This window comes from Loxodonta africana, chromosome 13 (assembly GCF_030014295.1).
Source record: "Loxodonta africana isolate mLoxAfr1 chromosome 13, mLoxAfr1.hap2, whole genome shotgun sequence".
NCBI classification, from domain to species: domain Eukaryota; kingdom Metazoa; phylum Chordata; class Mammalia; order Proboscidea; family Elephantidae; genus Loxodonta; species Loxodonta africana.
The window spans coordinates 31,056,321-31,075,675 of record NC_087354.1 but is presented as its reverse complement, the minus strand read 5'-3'; the positions used below and the strand labels follow the sequence as shown (position 1 = coordinate 31,075,675).

The window sequence follows — 19,355 nt, the reverse complement described above, 5'->3', positions numbered from 1 at the left end:
TTAATAATTAGACCAGGTAGCTTTTGAAGAAAATAAAATCAACAAGAATGTTGGCAAAAAAAGCTCTTCAAAAGAGTAATATGAATAGCAAGATTAAAAGAAGTCCTATGAAAACTGATAAAGCTTGGAATATTTTAGCAGAAGTGACCATTGTTACAGTGATGCTGAGAGGATCATTTACAGTTTTGTCAGGAAAATTGTATGCCACATCAATACTTGACTCATTGTAAGAGTCCACCATTGCGATTATATCCTATGTTATATTAAATATAAAAAATATAAGTAACATAAAATCCATTTTAGAGCTTTTGTTTTTGTTTTTTTAAAACCTTCTCAGAAATGTTGGCCCCATTTTAAGTGATTTCTTTCTGAAGTCTGTTAGCCTTGGGTAACAAAGCCATCCTGTATGGGGCTAGAATGGGGCAGTTATGATACTCATACTAGAGCTTGTGACCACTGAACTCTAACATCGTTCGTTGTTCTGACCTCTGACTAGTGTCTCTGACATGGGCTCCTCTCCTGATGTCACATCTCTGCATTCCTGAGGATTGGCCCTTGTCTCCTGGTCTCTGTCTGAGAAAAAAAGTTTTCACTTGTTATATGGCTGAGCACTCTGTTTTACCTGGTGTATCTAATGTTAAAGCAGAAAGCCCTGAATGGTTCCCTTGCACAGAGCTAGATTGTTCTATAGCACTGAAGAGCCAATAGCTGCCCCTTCAGCTGCTCAGGCTCAAATCCTCTCAGTTATATTCGATTCCTCTCTCCTCCACTCTCGGATCATCGGGTCATCGCCAGATAGTACTCTCTTCTCTGTTTGTTGATGTTTCTCATTTCCTCTTTCCTAGATTATTGTGGGCCTCTCCTCATCCCTCTTCCTCCATTCTCCATTCTCATTTGCTAAGTTTGCAGGGCCCTCCCTGATCTGGCCTCCACCTTCCACCACTCAACTTTCCTACCACTCCCTGTAACTTATTCTACTTTCCAGTTGAAGGAGCTACTCTGCATTTGTCTACCATTTGCCTTCCCTCTCTTGGCTTTTTTTCTTATTTTTCCCTTTCTTGGAATGCCCTTTTCCTGTGTCTTTGAAGGGCTGTTCTTGGTGCAAAGCTCCAGAGGCCTTCCTTCATCTCCTCCTCTGCCTTTCAACAGCGCTGTATCCTTAGCTCTCTTGGGCTTCCACTGGTTTCTTTTTTCTGTCATGATTATTTATATGGCTCCCTTATCTCCAGACTAGATTGCAAATTCCTTAAGGGCTAAATCCATGTCTCACTTATGTCTGCAGCCCCCACGGTGATGTTCAAAATGCCTTCCCTAGTAGACAGTCAATAAATATTTGTTAAATAAATCAGTTTTTACAAAGATAATTTGTTTGGCCAGAGATGGAATGGCTGCCGTCTAATGCAATGAATGTGCTTTTCCCCCCCTTTAGTGGTATCTTTCTCTGGCCCATTGAAAGAAGAGACTCTGTTAAATGTTCCCAAGCCGCTGCCAAAACAGCTGTGGGAGACCAAGGAGGTGGGTGAGCAGTTCTCAGCCAAGTGTGTTGTCACTGAATGTTTGCACTTCAGAGGTCATTGTAAATCCTGCAGAGGAGAAAACAAGAGGAATTGAACAAAAAGGCAGAGAGGACTTGTCCAGGGGCAGAGATGGGAAGAATATAGCAGGGACAGATGTTTAAAAAAAAAATTATCAGCAGTTGTGTGAATCAGTAGTAAAGTGTTCTCTTGACTTCCTAATCCTCATGTGAGTTTACCCATTCAGAAAAACCTACTAGTTCCCCATATCTTATCCATATTATTAAACACTCTGAAACCTGCTTATAGGCCATAGGCAGATTTTCCTGTTTTGTAGCCAATACCTTCTACCAGCCGCCAGCTTCTGTCCAGAATTGCTAATTCCCAAGATACCCCGTTCCTTAATCAAGGGCATTTGAATGAGTCTTCTGGAACTGTTATCCTTGGGTAACAAGGCCATCTTGTGTGGGGCTAGGATGGGACAGTTGTGACAGTCATGCCAGAGCTTGTGGCCACTAAAAATCATCTGGAGTATTTATATCTAAAATTGTATTAGCCAGCTTCCACCTTGGCCCTCTCTATAAACTCTACCCAATGTAGAAGAGAGAGAGGTACCACAGCACTTGACTTGGCCTTTCTTCCCACACTGAAACCTGTTGACTTTGAAGGAAAACAGCCAGTTCCAGCCCTTAATGAACCTCCCTTGCAGTGGCTTGCATTGTATCTGTACTTCACCGTCCTGCTTGGTTTGCATCCCTTTGGTCCCATTTTCTTCTGCCAAATCTACCAAAGTCATCATTAGCATGAGGGTGGTCTTATAAAGTTTTTGTTGTAGAAGGAATATGTAGTTGAGGTTTAATCTTTGGAGGAAAAAAGGTATGATTTAAAATTCAAAGATTTGGGTAGTATAGGAGAAGCAGCCATGCCGCTGCTGCTTTTTGGTTATGGGGGCACTGGTGGTTTTAGGGGCTTTCTTAGATGACACTGCGTCTTCTCCATCAGAGAGGGTGGTGGCCCCTGCTCTTCCCCTGTAGTACCAGGGACGGTCTTCCTGGGAGAGGTGCTCATCTTCCTTGGTTCTTCAGATTTGTAGTGCTCCGTTAGTAATTTCTAGCAGAGGAGTTAGACCGATAGTTCATTAATTAACAATATTTATTGAGCACCTGTTGCCAAATGGTTCTAGGTGCAGGATACTGTAGTAAACAAAATAAAAATTCCTGCTCTCCTGGAGCTTTTATTCTAATTGAAGCCTTTCTTTTCTCTGCTTTTCTTTTCCTCTTTCGTCACCCTGTTTTGTTTCTCTATTTCCCTTTCTTCTCAGGCCACCTTTGGGTTAGGCTCCTTCTCACTTTCCTTGTCTTTCCAGTTGGGAAAGAAATGTTTGTTTGAAAGCTCAAATATGTAAAACATTGACTTTTTGGAAGGAAATAATATTCATGTAGAAGATAAATGAATAAAGCATTGTATTAAGAAAATGAGTTAATATACCTCCCTCATGCCTGGAAGTTTAAGAGTTTTAAATGTCTAATCAAAACTTAAGTGGCTATCATGTCAGGATGCCGTTTATATGTGCTGGCCCTCACTTATGCTGACTGGAGCTCCAAGACACTTTTTAAAAACTTTCATTTGGTTTCACAGTGTATAAGGCCAGCTTTCTGTGTCTCTTCCCAGATACAGTCCCTGCCAGGGCGCACTCGATCCTGTGATGTTGGAGGTGGCAAGTAAGTAACATCTCTCTGATCCTGTCTCAGAGACTGTCCTGAAGGCTTTCCCTAGAGGAGAGCCTTGCTACTTTGTCATAGAACTCTAAGAAAGTTACCCTATTATTTATACTTTGAAAGTCAACGTAATTTTCAAGAAAACAACAGCTTTCTTTTTGTACTCATATTTCGGTGATTTAAAGTAATTAAATTACATAGCTGCAATAACAAAGAAAGCTGCCATAAATATGTTTCAGAATAACACAACTGGCTTTTGGTAAACGTACAACTCGACTGGTTTAGAAGCAGAAGCATGGAGGTGTCCTAGAGACAAGCCCACCAGCCTGCACGTTTGGCAGGCCGTGGGCACTGGTTGGTATGTTTGCCAGAGAAGGACAGCATCAGTGAATCTGGCCACCTGGTTACTAGAAGTAAGTTAAGAGAGTTTCTACAAAACCATTAATTAATTAGTCTATTTAGTAATACTTAATTTTACTTGTTAAGAGATTTTAGACAGCTTATAAAAATACATATAGTACAAAAGATTAAGAACTAAGTTAGTGAGGATGTTGGGACTAAGGGAAAATAAGGACATGAAAGAGATGACGGAGCTCAAACTTCAACAGGCAGCCCCAAGAGGGATGCCATCAGTGAGAACAGTTTTTATGGGGAGAGGCACAGCTAGCTCTCTCCCACGGGTTGTCACAGAGAAGCCCCCTTGGGACTCAACGGGCAGTGTCCTGATAGGACGCCGAGTAACCTTCTCGAGGCTGTTCATCACTGAGTGTCCCTCAGTGTAGTCCCTCAGCTTTGAATCAAAGCAAATCCGGAAACAGGCTTCCAGGGACCAAAGAAACGTGGTTTGAAAACGGGCTCCTTGGGTGATCTGGTTTAGTACAGGGACCCATTTTAGAGGCTCTATGGTGAACTAAGTATCCTTTAGCCAAAGCCAAACCTGTTGCCATAGATTCTGACTCACAGTGACCCTGTGTGTCACAGAGTAGAACTGTGCTCCTTAAGGTTTTCTTGGCTGTAATCTTTACAGAAGCAGATCACCAGGCCTTTCTTAGGCAATCCTTAAATATTACTTCCCTCCACAAAGCATTCAGTAAATAATTAACAGCAGGGTACTCCCTACTGAGTACCTAGGGTACAGACATTCTTTTTGGGTTAAATGTAAATCATGCAGTTAACACTCCACTGAGCTGAGATTAGAAAGTCGTAGAGCCTGCCAGAATACACGCCTGGGGAGATGATCATCCCACCTGCTGGTGCAGGACAAGCCCAGAGAGGACCAGGATTTTCTTCAAGAACCAATTTTGGCTTCAGGAGCTGATGCTTTAGTGAGGAGAGAGTGGCAAAAAAACAAGTGAGCAAATAAATATAACACATGCCATGTGCTGGTAAGTGCAAAGAAGAAAATGAAAGCAAAGTAAGGACATAGGCAATGAGCGGGCACTGGGAAGGCCTTTCTGATAAGGTGATATGCAACCAGAAGCCAGAATGAAGTGAGAAGGAGAAGGGTTCCAGGCAAGGGCAAAGATCCTGAGGCAGCAATATGCCTGGAGAGCAATGGGCTGGTGGAGTGAACAAGGGCGAAAGCAACCAGACAGGCAGTCAGAGAGGTGGCTGGGGCCCGGTCACACCAGCCTCACAGCCCTGGTGAGGAGCTTGGATTTCACTCTGAGTAAGACAGGAACTGGGGAGAACATTACCTACCTTACAGCACATCCAATGTATGATGCCAGTAGGTAGTAACTATATTTGGGAAGTGCCACTTTTATTTCTCTCACCTGGAGAGAAATTGTTATTTTCATTGTACTAATGACCTTGTTCACATTGGCTACTTTTTTTTTTTTTCTGGATCCTGATCTGTGCACTGGACCTTGTTTACTGCCGTCTCCCCTCCCTCTCTCCCTCTCCTTCGGTACCACCTCCACACCCTCTGGCCTTTCTTCTGTCGGTCAGAGAGCCCTTCTGCTCTCACCGCAAGCAGCTCTGGGTTCTCAAATTTATTTTTCTAATCCTTGAGTTTTAACCCTATCACCAGTTCCATACACCCAGCCATCTGAAAGAGAAGATAACCCATTCAGTTTTTCTTTAACCACAATTATCCATCTTCCTCACCCACCAAACTGAGGGCCTTTCCTACTTCCCCATTTCCTTGCAAACCTCCAGGTATCCGAGCCGTATGTTAACCAAGAAAAGAGAGGTCATCAGGATGAATGCTTGCTTCCTCCTGCCTCTCATTCCCCTCTCCATCCTTTCCTCATTTTCTCAGATAAACACACAGTTGACTCTCCTATTCAAGACTGATTGCGTACTCATTTTCTGGCCTTTGTCCCCACTGGCCTTTCTGAGTCCTCCCTACTGCTTATCCTCCCCTCACCTGTATTTTCAGCCTCTCCCTCTCTACTAGATTTTCTCTCTGTGTTTAAATATGCTGAAGTATTCCACCCTAAAAAATTCTCTCCTTCACTCTGCATTCTCTTTTAGTTACTTCGTTCCCTCTCATTTCTAGAATTTTCAGCCACACTTCTTGAAAGAATATTTACTCTTGAGTCTTCCTTACTGCTTGTGCACTCTTCTTTCCACTGTGACCTGGCTTCTACCCCCACTGTTTGGTGGCCCTGCCCTCAAGAATGTCATTACCTCCAAATCCAACTAAGAGACACCTGTACTACATGTCTTTCTGTATTACAAAACTCAGTGTCTAAAATAGAATTCATTATCTTTCCCATTTATCCCTTGTCCCCAGTCTACCTCCAGTGTCTTCTATCTTTGTGGGTTGCTCTGTGAGTCCCCATGCCAGAAAACCAAGAGACATTCTTAAATACTCGCTTAACTTTCCACCTGTCTGCCCTCGTTATTACATTGAACTATTCAGCAACATCGTAACTCACCTCTCTGCCTCTAGGCTTTTCTATCTTGCAGCCCAAGCCCCACCCCCCACCCCAAGTCTTAGCCCTGCTGTCCTAAGAACAGCTGAGTATGTCTTTTCCCTGCTGTAAGCCTTCCACTGGTTTCTTTTCCTCAGTGCATCGTTCTGAGCCTTATGTGCTCTCTGCCTGCTTCTCCAGTCTCATCTCCCATCAGTACCCACCCATCTCCTAAACGTGGCCCTCCTGTGGGGTCTTAAGTCCTCACAGTTTCTAGAGCACATGCCTCTCTACTTTTGCCCATGCCGTGAGCTCCGCCTGAAGTGATTTTCCTGCGTATCACTGGAGCTCTTTAACCTGCACGCTCAGCTCAGATGTCACTTCCTTGGGAAGCCTCCTCCCAGTTTCTAGCCATTTCCCTCCACAGCTTCTCCTGCCAGGCTCTGTCATTGCACTGTTAAGTTGTATGATGTTGCAGGTTGTCCTGTTTATGGCTCTTCCTCTTTCCCTTGTCTGGTGAGTGCTGTTACTGAGTTGCGTCCCCCACTGAAACTGCCTTCCCCGGGTCCTGGCGGATGGCACCACCCTCCACCCATTCTCCTCCTTCGGCCTCGCTGCTCGTTTCCTTGTTCAGACCAGGACCACGGCAGTCGCCTTCTGATTGCTTCTCTCTGCCTCTACTTCTTGCTCCCTTAAGACATCCTCCGCGCTGCTCCAACAGTGGAATTTCTAAAACGTCATCCTCTAACTTACACCTGGCTCCCTGATTCCCACAGTCTCAAGTCCAGACTCTAGAGCAGTGTGTTGTCTCACCCTCTTGTTTTCTGTCTCACCTGCCTTACCCACCTCATCTTTTGCTACCTCACTTGCCCTAACGTGGCCCCTACACCTGACACCTCAGTCTTGCCAAACTACTTGCAGTTCCACGAACACTGTGTCATGTCCTTAGTAAAGTCTTCCCCTCCCCAGCCCATCCCAACACTGACAACTCCTACTTTTGTGACCCCAGTGTCACTGGTACCTACTGGTTATACCCACTGTTCTCAGGCCTGGTGCAGCGTGCATCCGACCATATTGCAGCTGCTTGCTTTACCAGGCTGTTTCTTCCGCTTTTCTGTAAACTCCAGAACACTACCCCCTCAGAACTGGACTAGTGGCCAAAGGAGACACACCACCAATATACACACCATCGGTCTGATGGGTGGCCTGGGGGCGCGTGGGGCTGTGACAGAGCTTGGCCATGTAGGCTGGGATCACCACATGCATGCACCGCAGAGCAGAACAGAGCTTCGGATGGAAAGAGAAGGGGGTGGACTGGGACTGGGGCTGCCTCGCCTGTACATTCTGCCACAGAACCCCAAGGAGTCTGAGAATTCTCAATTTGAATCTGGGCTTTCCAGGCTCCTGTAAAGGTATAATTTGTCAAGATTGAAAACTAGAACATATGTCATTTAAGAGTTGATACATTCGATTTATAACTTTAAAAAATTTCAACAGATGGTTTGTGGGCCTCCATTTGTACTCTTGCCCCAGGCCTGCAAATGACAGAGTGGGCCTGGCCGTGGGTATACACACCTTGTTCATTCATCACCATCCCTCCAGCTCTTAGCCTAGTGCCGGGCACGCGGTGAGCAGCCAGCAGAATGTGATAAATGAATGGCAGCATTTTCTCACTTGAAAGTTTGTGAAGGCTATAATTGAAAAAATACATCTTGGAAGAGTTGTTGCCACGAGATACTTTTTTTTTTGGGGGGGGGGAGGAGGATGTGAGGAGAAAAAGATAATTTAGAAATCCAGCAAAAAGAAACTTGTAAATATAAAGCAGTGGCTTACATTTTATATTAAAAAAAACCCAAACCCACTGCCTACTCATAGCAACCCTATAGGGCAAAATAGAACTGCCCCATAGGGTTTCCAAGGCTATCATCTTTACAGAAGCAGAATGCCCACATATTTCTCCTGAGGAGCAGCTGGTGGGTTCAAACCACCGACCTTTGATTAGCAGCTGAGTGCTTTAACTACTGTGCCACTAGGGCTCCTTCCACATTTTATATAGAGCTTTATAATTTTCAAAGTACTTTTGCATCCATGATCTAACCTGGTCTTGAAAACATTCCTGTAAAATGGGCATAGATAACGTCATTAGCCCAAGTGAACAGGTAAGGAAATTGTACTTCAGAGGAGTTAAGTCAAGGACACAAGTTCTCAGAGCAAGGGAGAGGCAGAGCCTACACTAGAACTTAGATACTCACTGTTTTGGGTTTTTTTAAACAATGTATTACATGTCGTATTTCCCAACAACCAAATACATTTTAGAAAGTCATTCTTATCTTTCTTTTTTCAGTGCCTTTCCACATAACGGTCAAAACATAGGCCTCTCATCCTTTCTGGGAACCCTGAACACTGGGGGGTCATTGCCAGATCTAACCAACCTCCGTTACTCAGCGCCCCTGCCAGCCTCCCTGGACACTGGCAACCACCTCTTTGGGAGTATGAGTATGGGGAATAGTGTGGGCAACCTCCCAGCTGCTATGACTCACTTGGAGATAAACTCCTCTGGTACGTATGCTCTGCTCGGTAAGGACCTTGGCCATGTCCCCCAGTGGCTTAATCATAGGTAGTCCCCAGCCATGTGGCCTATTCAGTGGATCACTGAGTGAAAGTGACTGCACCTGAGCTGGAGATGACATTTGCTTTCGTGGTTCTATTTCTGTGGATCTGATGAGCTCCGAAGCAGCTCTGCTGAACCTCGCTCTTTATTCTCTTCTACAGCCCATGTGTCCAGGGGGCTTGGGGAATCAGATTTAGGACTTAGGAAGTAAGGGTTCATTCTGTGTCAGCTGAACAATGTTAGTGACTTAACAGCATATGTGGCTATTTTACAATTAGAGCTTTCTCTAAAAAACAAAACAAAACTCTTGCCGTCGAGTTGATTCTGACTCATACCGACCCCTTAGGACAGAGTAGAGCTGCCCCATAGGGTTTCCAAGGCTGTAATCTTTATTAAGCAACACAGGAAGGGTCAAAATAAGATGGAAGGAACACACAGAGTCACTGTGCCAAAAAGAATTGGTCAAATTCTCATAAAAAGACCAGACTTTAAATAAATAAATAAATAAGACCAGACTTAATGGTCTAATTGAGACTAGAGGAATCTCGGCGGTCATGGTCTCCAAACATTCTGTGGCCCAGGACAGGAACCATTCCCGAAGACAACTCATCAGACATGGAAGGGACTGGACAATGGGTTGGAGAGAGATGCTGACGAAGAGTGAGCTACTTGTATCAGGTGGACACTTGAGACTGTGTTGGCATCTCCTGTCTGGAGGGGAGATAGGAGGGTAGAAAAGGTTAGAAACTGGAAAAATTGTCACGAAAGGAGAGACTGGAAGGAGGGAGCGGGCTGACTCATTAGGGGGAGAGCAAGTGGGAGTATGGAGTAAGGTGTATATAAGCTTATATGTGACAGACTGACTTGATTTGTAAACGTTCACTTAAAGCTCAATAAAAATTATTTTAAAAAAATTGATATGCTATCATGTACGACTTATTTTACCAACACAAATTAACAAGATGTTCAAAAAAAAAAAAAGAATTGGTCAACATTGAGCCATTTCAGCAGTAGCATGTGATCAAGAACCAATAGTACTGAAGGAAGAGGTCCAAGCTGCACTGAAGGCATTGGTGAAAAACAAGGGTCCAGGAGCTGACAGAATACTAACTGAGATGTTTCAGCAAATGGATGCAGCACGGGAAGCACTCATGCATCTATGCCAAGAAATTTGGAAGACAGCTACCTGGCCAACTAACTGGAAGAGATCCATGTTTGTACCCGTTCCAAAGAAAGGTGATCCAATAGAATGTGGAAATGATTGAACATATAATTAATATCACACACAAGTAAAATTTTGCTGAAGATCATTCAAAAGTGGTTGTACATCGACAGGAAACTGCCAGAAATTCAAGCCAGATTCAGAAGAGGGCATGGAACAGGGATATCACTGTTGATCTCAGGTAGATCTTGGCTGAAAGTAGAGAATACCAGAAAGATGTTTACATGTGTTTTATTGACTACGCAAAGGCATTTGACTGTGTGGATCATGACATATTATGGATAATGCTGCGAAGAATGGAAATTCCAGAACATTTAATTGAGCTTATGAAGAACCTGTACTTAGACCAAGAGGCAGTCATTCAAACAGAACAAGGGGATACTGCATGGTTTAAAGTTAAGAAAGGTTTGCTTCAGGGCTGTATCTTTTCACCATATTTATTCAGTCTGTATGCTGAGCAAAGAGTATGAGAAACTGGACTGTATGAAGAAGAACATGCCTTCAGGATTGGAGGAAGACCCATTAACAGCCTTCCATATGCAGATGACACAACCTTGCTTGCTGAAAGTGAAGAGGACTTGAAGGACTTACTGATGAAAATCAAAGACCACAGCCTTCTGTATGGATTACACCTCAACATAAAGAAAACAAAAATCCTCACAATTGGACCAGTAAGCAACACCATGATAAGCTGAGAAAAGATTAAAGTCATCAAGGATTTCATTTTACCTGGATCCACAAGCAACACTCATCGAAACAGCAGTCAAGAAATCAAATGACGTATTGCATTGGGCAGATCTGCTGTAAAAGACCTCTTTAAAGTGTTAAAAAACAAAGATGTCATTTTCAGGGCTAAGGTGTGCCTGACCCAAGCCATGGTGTTTTCAGTCACTTCCTATGCATGTGAAACTGGACAATGAATAAGGAAGATGGAAGAAGAATTGATGCCTTTAATTATGGTGCTGGCAAAGAATATTGAATATACCATAGACTGCCAGAAGAAAGAAAAATCTGTCTTGGAATACTCCTTAGAAGCAAGGATGGCAAGACTTCGTCTCATTTAGTTTGGACATGTTTTCAGGAGGGACCAGTCCCTGGAGAAGGACATCATGCTTGGTAAAGTAGAGGGTCAGTGAAAAAGAGGAAGACCCTCCATAATATGTCATGACACAGTGGCTGCAACAATGGGCTCAAGCGTAACAATGATTGTGAGGATGGTGCAGGACTGGGCAGTGCTTTGTTTTGTTGTACATAGGGTTGCTGTGAGTTAGAACCGACTCAACAACACCTAACAACAAGCCTTATAGAAACAGACTGCCACATCTTTCTTTCATGGAGCAGCTGGTGGGTTCAAACTCCCAACCTTTCGATTAACCACTGCACTACTACTGCTTAACCACTTTGCCACCAGGGCTTCTATAGAGCTCTCTCTAGATCCTTCCAATTATCTATTGGATTTCAAAAGAGAATAGTGCAAATTTTAGAAAATTTACAGTAGATACAAGGAAAATATTTATACTTAATATACAGGTAGTCCCCAGCTTACAATGGGGTTCTGTTTTGATGACTATCGTTAAGATTGTTCTGATGTAAGTCAAATACCTCATTTTTTAAATTTTTCGTTATGATTGCCTTTTATTATCAGTATCTTTATAAATCCAATCTTTATTTGTCTTTGGGAGTTGGAAATATTACATCTGAAAATGATAGCAAATTACGCATGGCAACCTTGTATGTAGTGTATATTACTAATAATAAGAAAAAAAGAAAAGAACAGCTCTAAGCACGGTTCGTTGTAACTCAAATACATCGTAAGTCAGAGACTACCTATATATGTGTTAAGTAGTGATCTATTACAGTTCAAAATTATGGGTTCAAACTTTCAGAAGTACTTTAAAACGTGGCATGTAGCTATATTGAAATGCTACCCATAGTGTGATTTGGGTGTTACTAGATGGGTTTGATTGCCTACAGCTCAGACCCCATGTTGAAAGATGACTACATCTGCTTGAACCCTGACCCATGCTCTGGTCAGTGTCTGGGGCAGCCTTTAATTGCATTCACTCCCAGTGGGGTGGCACAGCCCCTGGCTATCACAGGTTCCTGTGAAGCATTGTGGTGTGAAATGTTGCCTTTGGAAGGGATTCTCAGTGATAGTGGAGGATGGCTTGCTGGTTTCCACTCAGTTCTATGAAATGTGATATGAAACAGTGAGATTTGTCCATGAGCATCAGAACTCACCCCCCAAATGAGAGTGGTCACTGTAGTGGGGGGAGGGGGGTCACTAGAAGATTTTCTGAGAGTTGCAGTGAAGCTGCCATTGTGCAGCACAGGTCTTGGTTTGAGCAGTTGATTTCAGGGACCACCTTTGTTTTTGTTTTGTTTGTCATTGTATTATCCGTAACAGTAGCAAGTCTTCATCCACTGAATGTGGGTTTTGATTTTTAGCAATCAAGTCATGTGTGGCCAAGTCTAATGACAAAATGAGTGATCAGGCAAGATGATGCTGTCTGGATCCAGTGTGTTGCAGAGAATGTGCTCTGTGGCCCAGAATGCTCTTGGTGGTGCAGACACCACTCAGCCCTGAGCTTACTGGGGTGGCTTCAAAGTAGAAGCTCTCAAAGCCTTTAGAGTTTCTAGATTCAGAACCTGGGCAATCCACCTTCTAGAGTGAATTCTCTATGAACATGGACATGTCACAGAAGTAAAGCAGCTACATTAGGTCTTGGAGAAGCTGGCATTTTCTAGAACAGCCTTTGACAGTCCATTTCAGCTGAAAACCCTGTGTTTGGTCACTGGCAGTTATTTTCCCCCAAAGCATTATTTTACCTGGAATATGTCAGAACAATTGTCAAGTGTTTATAGCTTCTATGTATGCCTTAAAATTCGTGGGACTCAAGGTTTCACCCTTTTTTTTTTTTTTAGTTATGTGAGTTTTCTTTATGAATAAAATTTTTTAATGTAAATTCAGATCTTTAGCTAGAATTCTCATTTGAATCACTCAAAGCTCTGGCGTTTCCATGTTGAGTGACAGGATACCTGCATAGGGTTTTATCATAGACATCTTTTTCTACATTTTAAAAATAATTTTGCCCACGAAAAAGACTTAATTTTGTCATGACTTCATTTACCATAACTTTAACATTTTTCATACTTTACTTAAAAATGTGGTTTAAGCCTCAGATGTTTTTGGCTCTAGTTAATGATTGAACACTTTAGTTCTTATTGACATAAAACAACGCACAGTTCTGTTCATTTCACCTGCTGGTACAAGAATGGTGAGCTGAACTTTAAACACAGGCATTGCCCATAAAATGCACAGCAGCAGCAGCTGCTCTGTGCCAGGCCCTCTGCCAGGTGCCAGGGATGCCACTGGCCTGGGGCATGGTCCTTAGCTCAGGGAGCTGGCGCACTAGCAACTTTCGCCACGGAGGCTCATGCTAAAATTCACCCCCTGCCCCAAATTAAACAAAATAGCAGCAAAAACCCCCTTTTCCTCGAGTTAGAATAGACTGTGATGAAGAATTTCCCAGCAGCCAGGAAAACAAAGAGAGGGGAACACTGGGGCAGGAGATACAGGGCATGTCCCTTCCTGTGGCTCCATAGTGTGCAAAGGGTCCATTGAGGCAGCTTCCTGAAAGCCACAGCTCTCAGTGAAAGGTTGTTCTCCAAAGGCAGCAGAGGACTGGGCAGTGCGCTTGGGACAGAGGTGTTCCGTAGCTCCAGACAGAATTGTGTACAGCCCTGGGGTCCTTTCCCTGGAGTAGAGCTGAGCACACAGTGTCCCTGTTACCCAGTCCTGCTCTCCCAGTGGTTGTTTACATGATGGCATTCCTCTTGGGAGAAAATGATTCTTATCTCTATGGCACCATCTCTCTTAGTATGGGTGCACCTTTTCCTTGCTATTGGCCCACCTGATACATTTTCTGTAGGAGAGTTGCCCTGGAGCCCCTTTACATGTAGGATAGCGCTCTAATATGGATAGTAAGACGTTTTCTCTAATCTTTGGAAAACAAAAGATTTGTTCTGAAATTATGACAAATGTCTTGTGAATTTGTTGTCTTCTAGGTCTCCAGAGTTCTCGGAGTAACCCCTCCATCCAAGCCACGCTCAATCTAACAGTGCCTACCTCCTCCCTAAATAGCCACCTGCAGACCTCTGCCCCCAAAGCCTCTGCTCTTCACCCTTCGTTCCGTTCTTTTTCCCGTAGCAACCCATCTCTTTCCACCACAGACCCAAGTGGCCCCTCTCGGAGGAGGCAGCCTCCCGTCAGCCCTCTCACGCTTTCACCTGGCCATGAAGCACATCAAGGTTTCAACAGACAGCTCTCTTCAACCAGCCCACTGAACCCATATCCTGCCTCCCAGGTAAACAACTAAACTACGGTTAAACAGACTGAAGCTTAGAGGAATTGCTTTCCTTCTCTCTGGGTTATTCTGGATTAGGTCCATTGCACTTAAGCACCCATGAGGTCTCAAATGCAGTTGGTTCTCACATGTGGAATCAGGGAAAATGGAAGTGTGAATAGTTCAGAATGCATTAATGATTTCCTAATAGCAGGTTTGCTGTGTTGGTTACTCTTAAACAAATATTGAACAGTTTGCAGTCACTGTACCTCATGAACTTGGGGTGGGGAAAAGGGTAGGGTATAGAGGAACCAATCCAGATACGTCCAAGACGGCTAAGGGAAACCAGGTGAAGATTTTAAAATCGGAATGGAAAATCAGTAATTGGCTTTATCAGTACTTTAAGCCACAGGAGAAAGCTAAGGAAGACATTTAATATCTTCCTGAAGTTTTGAAATTGTTTAACCCTCTTCCTTAGAAACAGTACCTTTATTGACCATCAAATATTAGGTATTAATAAGGATTGTGTCTCTATAAAAGTCCATTTACATGGCCCCCAGTCTCTCTGTTGGCCCAAAACTGAAACCATTCCCGAAGCCAACTCTTCAAAGATTAAAAACCAAAAACCAAACCCAGTGCTGTTGAGTTGATTCCGACTCATATTAGACTGGACTATAAGACATAAAAGGATACTGGTGAGGAGTGTGTTTCTTAGCTCAAGTAGACATATGAGACTAGGTGGACAGCTCCTGTCCAGAGGTGAGATGAGAAGGCAGAGGCAGATGAGTTGGTAGAATGGACATGGGAAATACAGGGTGGAAAGGAGGAATGTGCTGTCACGTTATAGGGAGAGCAGCTAGGGTCACATAACAATGTGTGTGTGTGAGTTTTTGTATGAGAAACTGATGTGAATTATAAACTTTCACTTAAAGCACAATAAAAAAAATTTTAAAAAAAGGAAAGGACCGTACCAAAAAAAAAAAGTCCATTTAGGAAGAGGCACATTTTGGAGTCACAGGCCTGTTACAGAAATGCAGGGGTTGAAACTTCATATTTTGACTTGTAGACTTTTTTTTTTTTAAACTTTAAACTCTTTGGGTGGTTCTCCTTACCGTAATCATCAGTGGATATATTTTTAACCTATTGGTCACTCCTGAGATGGATTATAACATCATTAACTACTCAACACTTCTCCATAAATGAGTAATGACTTAGCAAGGTGGAGTTGACAGAGCACAACGGAAGGAGTTAGGAGACCTAGTTATTAGTCACTCTTTACCTCTTACTAGCTCAAGACCTTAGTTATATGAGTCATCTCTTCAGGGGGAGTGTGAGAAGGCATTTCATAATTTGTTTTTTCATGGTTCTTTTTACTTTATTGGATTGCCTTTTATTTTATTTTATTTTGCCTTTAATTTTAATTTTATTTTGCAAGATTGTTTTACAGGATATAAAAACTGTTATTCTTGCCTTCTAGCTTCATTTTAAAGGGACTATATCCTCTCTTTTAGATGTTTTCATTTTTATAATTTTTTTAATACAGTATTTAATTTTTTTAAAAATGTTACACATGCACATAGTTTAAAGGCTCATATAGTTTTTCTGAAAAACTTGTTATGAAATAACAGCTGTCTTCCCTTGCCTCACTAACTATATTTCTCACTGCTTAGGGATGGCTGCTTTCAACCATCTTAGCTCATCCCTTCGGTATAACCTTCATGTTATTTCAAGCTTATTTTGGCGGTTCTGGATTTTTCAGTGTTAGGCATTATCTAATGACATCTTACTGTGGAAGGCTAAGATTTAATTCTCTTTCACCTTTTCCCTGAGTCCCATCACACACACATACTTCCTTCTCTGTCCATCTTTTTGATTAGAGTGATACTCAGTGTTGACTGTTTCCATAGTAACAATAATGTACTCAAAGTTGAACCACATAGTATACTATGAAATAACAAAATGAACTTCTCTTTTTTTCTCCTGGGAGTTAAAAATATCTTGCTGTTTTGGTTAGCCTGGTTTTCTATGTGTGTATTACTAATTCAACCCCAAACCCTTGAAGAGAGTTGGGTAGATCTTCCATCAAAACATTTAATTACAAGTCCTCAGTCGCTTTACAAGAAAGAGTACATGTGATCCTGTATGACTGAAAAATGTCTAGAAAGATGGGTGGATGGATGGATGGATGGATGGATGCCATCAATTTGCCTCCAACTCATGGCGACCTTATGTACAACAGAATAACTCATTGCCTAGAGCTATGTCATCCTTACGATTGCTGGCATGTTTGAGTCCCTCATTGCAGTTACTTGCCAATCCATCTCACTGAGGCTCTCCCTCACCTTCATTGGCACCCTACTTCATCAGATATGATGTTCTCCTCTAGTGATTGATCCCTCCTGATGACATATCAACAGCAAGCAAGTCAGACAGTGTTCTGTTGTGATACATAAGGTTTTCCTTGGCTAATTTTTGGAAGTAGCTCTCCAGGCCTTTCTTCCCAGTCTGTCTTAGTCTGGAAGCTGCATTGAAACTTGCCCACCATGATGACCCTGTTGGTATTTGAAATACTGGTGGCATAGTTTCCAGCATCACAGCAACACACAAGCCACCACAGTATGACAAACTGACTGATGGGTAGTGGGTCTTTATTCAGCTCTCCATTTAATCGATAATATGACAGGGTATAGAATTCTAAGTTTAAAATAATTTTCCCTTGGAATTTTGAAGGTATCGATCCATTGGCTTTTAGTTTCTAGAGTTGCTACTGAGAAATCCAGTGCCATACTGATTCTTGATACTTTGTATGAAGTATCCTTTTTTCTTCTGGAAGCTTATAGAATCTTCTTTTGGTCTCCAGTGTTCTGAAACTTCAGGATAATATGGCTTGGTATGAATCAGTTTTCTTCTATTGACCTGGATATTTGGTGGGTTCCTTAGTCTGAAAACACATATCCTTCAGTTCTGGGAAATTTTCTTTATTTCTTCAGTGATTTCTTCTCTTCAATTTTTCTGCTCTTTCTTTTTGGAACTCCTGTTGTGTGGATATTACATGTCCTGGACTGATCCTCTAACTTCCTTTCTTTTTTTCCCTCCTCCTTTCCATCTGTCTTTTTGCTCTACTTTCTGGAAGAATTTCTCAACTTCATCTTCCAGCTTGTCTACTGAGTTTTTTGTTTTTGTTTTTGTTTCTACTCTTGTGCTTTTAGATTTCTAAGAGTTCTTTTTTGTTCTCTTAATGTTCCTTTTTTATAGCATCACACTTGTTTCATGGATGCAGTGTCATCCTTTACCTCTCTGAGATTTTTAGTAGTAATTTTTATTTTTCATAATAGAAATTTTCAAATTGTATAAAACTAGAAAAAGAGTAGAATGAATCATCCTATACCCATCATCCAGCCTCAATAATTATTGATATTTTTATAATCTCATTTAATCTATATCCATACTTTTAAAAAATATAGAGATGCATATTGCAAATATTTAAATATGTATCTCTAACAGATAAGAATTTAAAAAAATAACCTAAATATTATAATGATAGTTTTGGTTTTGCTTTTTTGACGACTACTTCTTCCTGTATAGATTTCTCCAAGTTCCCTTTCTCCATATGTCTGCTTCAATCTCTGACTTTCTTGCCAGATGCTTTCCTCACAGTCTGCTGATCCTTGGCACTCTGCTCATCCTTAAAAATAAGATACTAAAAAGCTGATTGGAAGCTTTGCATATATGGGTGGGCTTGTCGAGGGTGATTTTCACTGAAGAGTGACCCAGCAAGGAAACCTCTGCTATCACAAATTTTAGGGTTTTCTCTCAGATGGGTCAGATTTCCCAAAAGACACTATTCCAATCTTGTGCCTGGGTATGTGCCTGGGTACCAGCATTCTGGGAGCTGAGTTGGGAAAAAAGGAGGGAAGGGGGACCTCAAGATTTGCTAAGTGAGCTTTCTTATAGATTCTGTAGAGTGCCCTCGCCCTCAGGGGTCTGGTCTGGTGTTCCCTGTTTTTAGTTTTAGTTTTACTCTCCTCAGAGTATAACTTTACAGTTTCTGGCCAGGTGTTGGGGAGGGAGGGGCAGTTGCACAGCAGCACCTGGGAAGCGAGACCTAACTGCTTAAATAAACTTTCAGGAGATCCTCCTGACTTTTGCTCTATCATCATGCCCTGCTCCCTGCTGTCCCCAGTTCCAGAGACCTGAGGGATCCTGTAATGTAAATCAGATTACCCCTTGGTTTTCCCCACTGCCAGTTTAGTATTCAGCTCTCTTGGCTCTGCTAAGCCAGTTACCATTTGTCCATCTACTTTTCATTTTCCAAATTGTGTTGCCATTTTCTCCTATTATCTTTGTCGTCATGTTGTTTATTATGATTTTAGTGCTGTGTATTATTTTAGTATTGTTTATTAATGTTTATTGTTCTTTAATGTCTGTTCTTAGTGTTTTAGCAGGGTTTCGGGAAAGAGCAGGGCTAAATACCCTTTTCAGTCTGCCATCTTTAACCAGAAGTTATGGTTTTAAAAGAAAACAAACATGATTTTCACAGAGGAAACTGGCTAAATTGGTTGTTTTTTGTTTTGTTTTTTAAGACAACAGAAATTGTCCTTGAATGGAAAATGCTTTGTGGGGAAGTGAGATTTCAGATACACTTTTTTTTTTTTTTTATTGTGCTTTAGTTGAAACTTCACAGAGCAAATTAGTTTCTCATTCAACACTTTATACACCAATTGTTTTCTGACATTGGTTGCAATCCCCGCCATGTGTCAACACTCTCCCCTTCAATACCCCAATTCCCCGTTTCCATCCATCCATTATTCCTGGCCTTTCCTGCCTTCTCATCATTGCTTTTGGACAGGTGTTGCCCTTTTGGTCTCATATACATGACTGAACTTAGAGGCATGTTCCTCACATGTGTTATTGTTTATTTTATAGACCTGTCTAATCTTTGGCTGAAGGGTGAACTTCAGGATATGAGATATACTTTGAAGGAGCAGAAATAGGCTTCTCAGGGCACAGCATAAAATAGCACAGTGTAAAAAACATGGACTTTTCCCTCGCTTTTGATATTTCCTAATCCTAAAGGACTTGT

At 42.1% G+C, this 19,355-nt stretch overlaps 1 protein-coding gene across 5 annotated transcripts in view; it reads left to right on the top strand.

Moving 5' to 3' along the window:
- Window positions 1–19,355, top strand: part of CRTC3 (CREB regulated transcription coactivator 3) — a 103,378-nt gene that overhangs the window by 76,951 nt on the left and 7,072 nt on the right. For 4 of the 5 annotated variants that reach the window (XM_064267166.1, XM_064267165.1, XM_064267164.1 and 1 more), the window contains exons 8-11: window positions 1,430–1,515; window positions 3,186–3,235; window positions 8,438–8,652; window positions 13,995–14,293. In XM_064267166.1, coding sequence (XP_064123236.1) covers window positions 1,430–1,515; window positions 3,186–3,235; window positions 8,438–8,652; window positions 13,995–14,293 — 650 coding nt within the window. The remainder of the gene's footprint in view (window positions 1–1,429; window positions 1,516–3,185; window positions 3,236–8,437; window positions 8,653–13,994; window positions 14,294–19,355) is intronic. The other variant, XM_064267167.1, reaches the window with a different exon arrangement.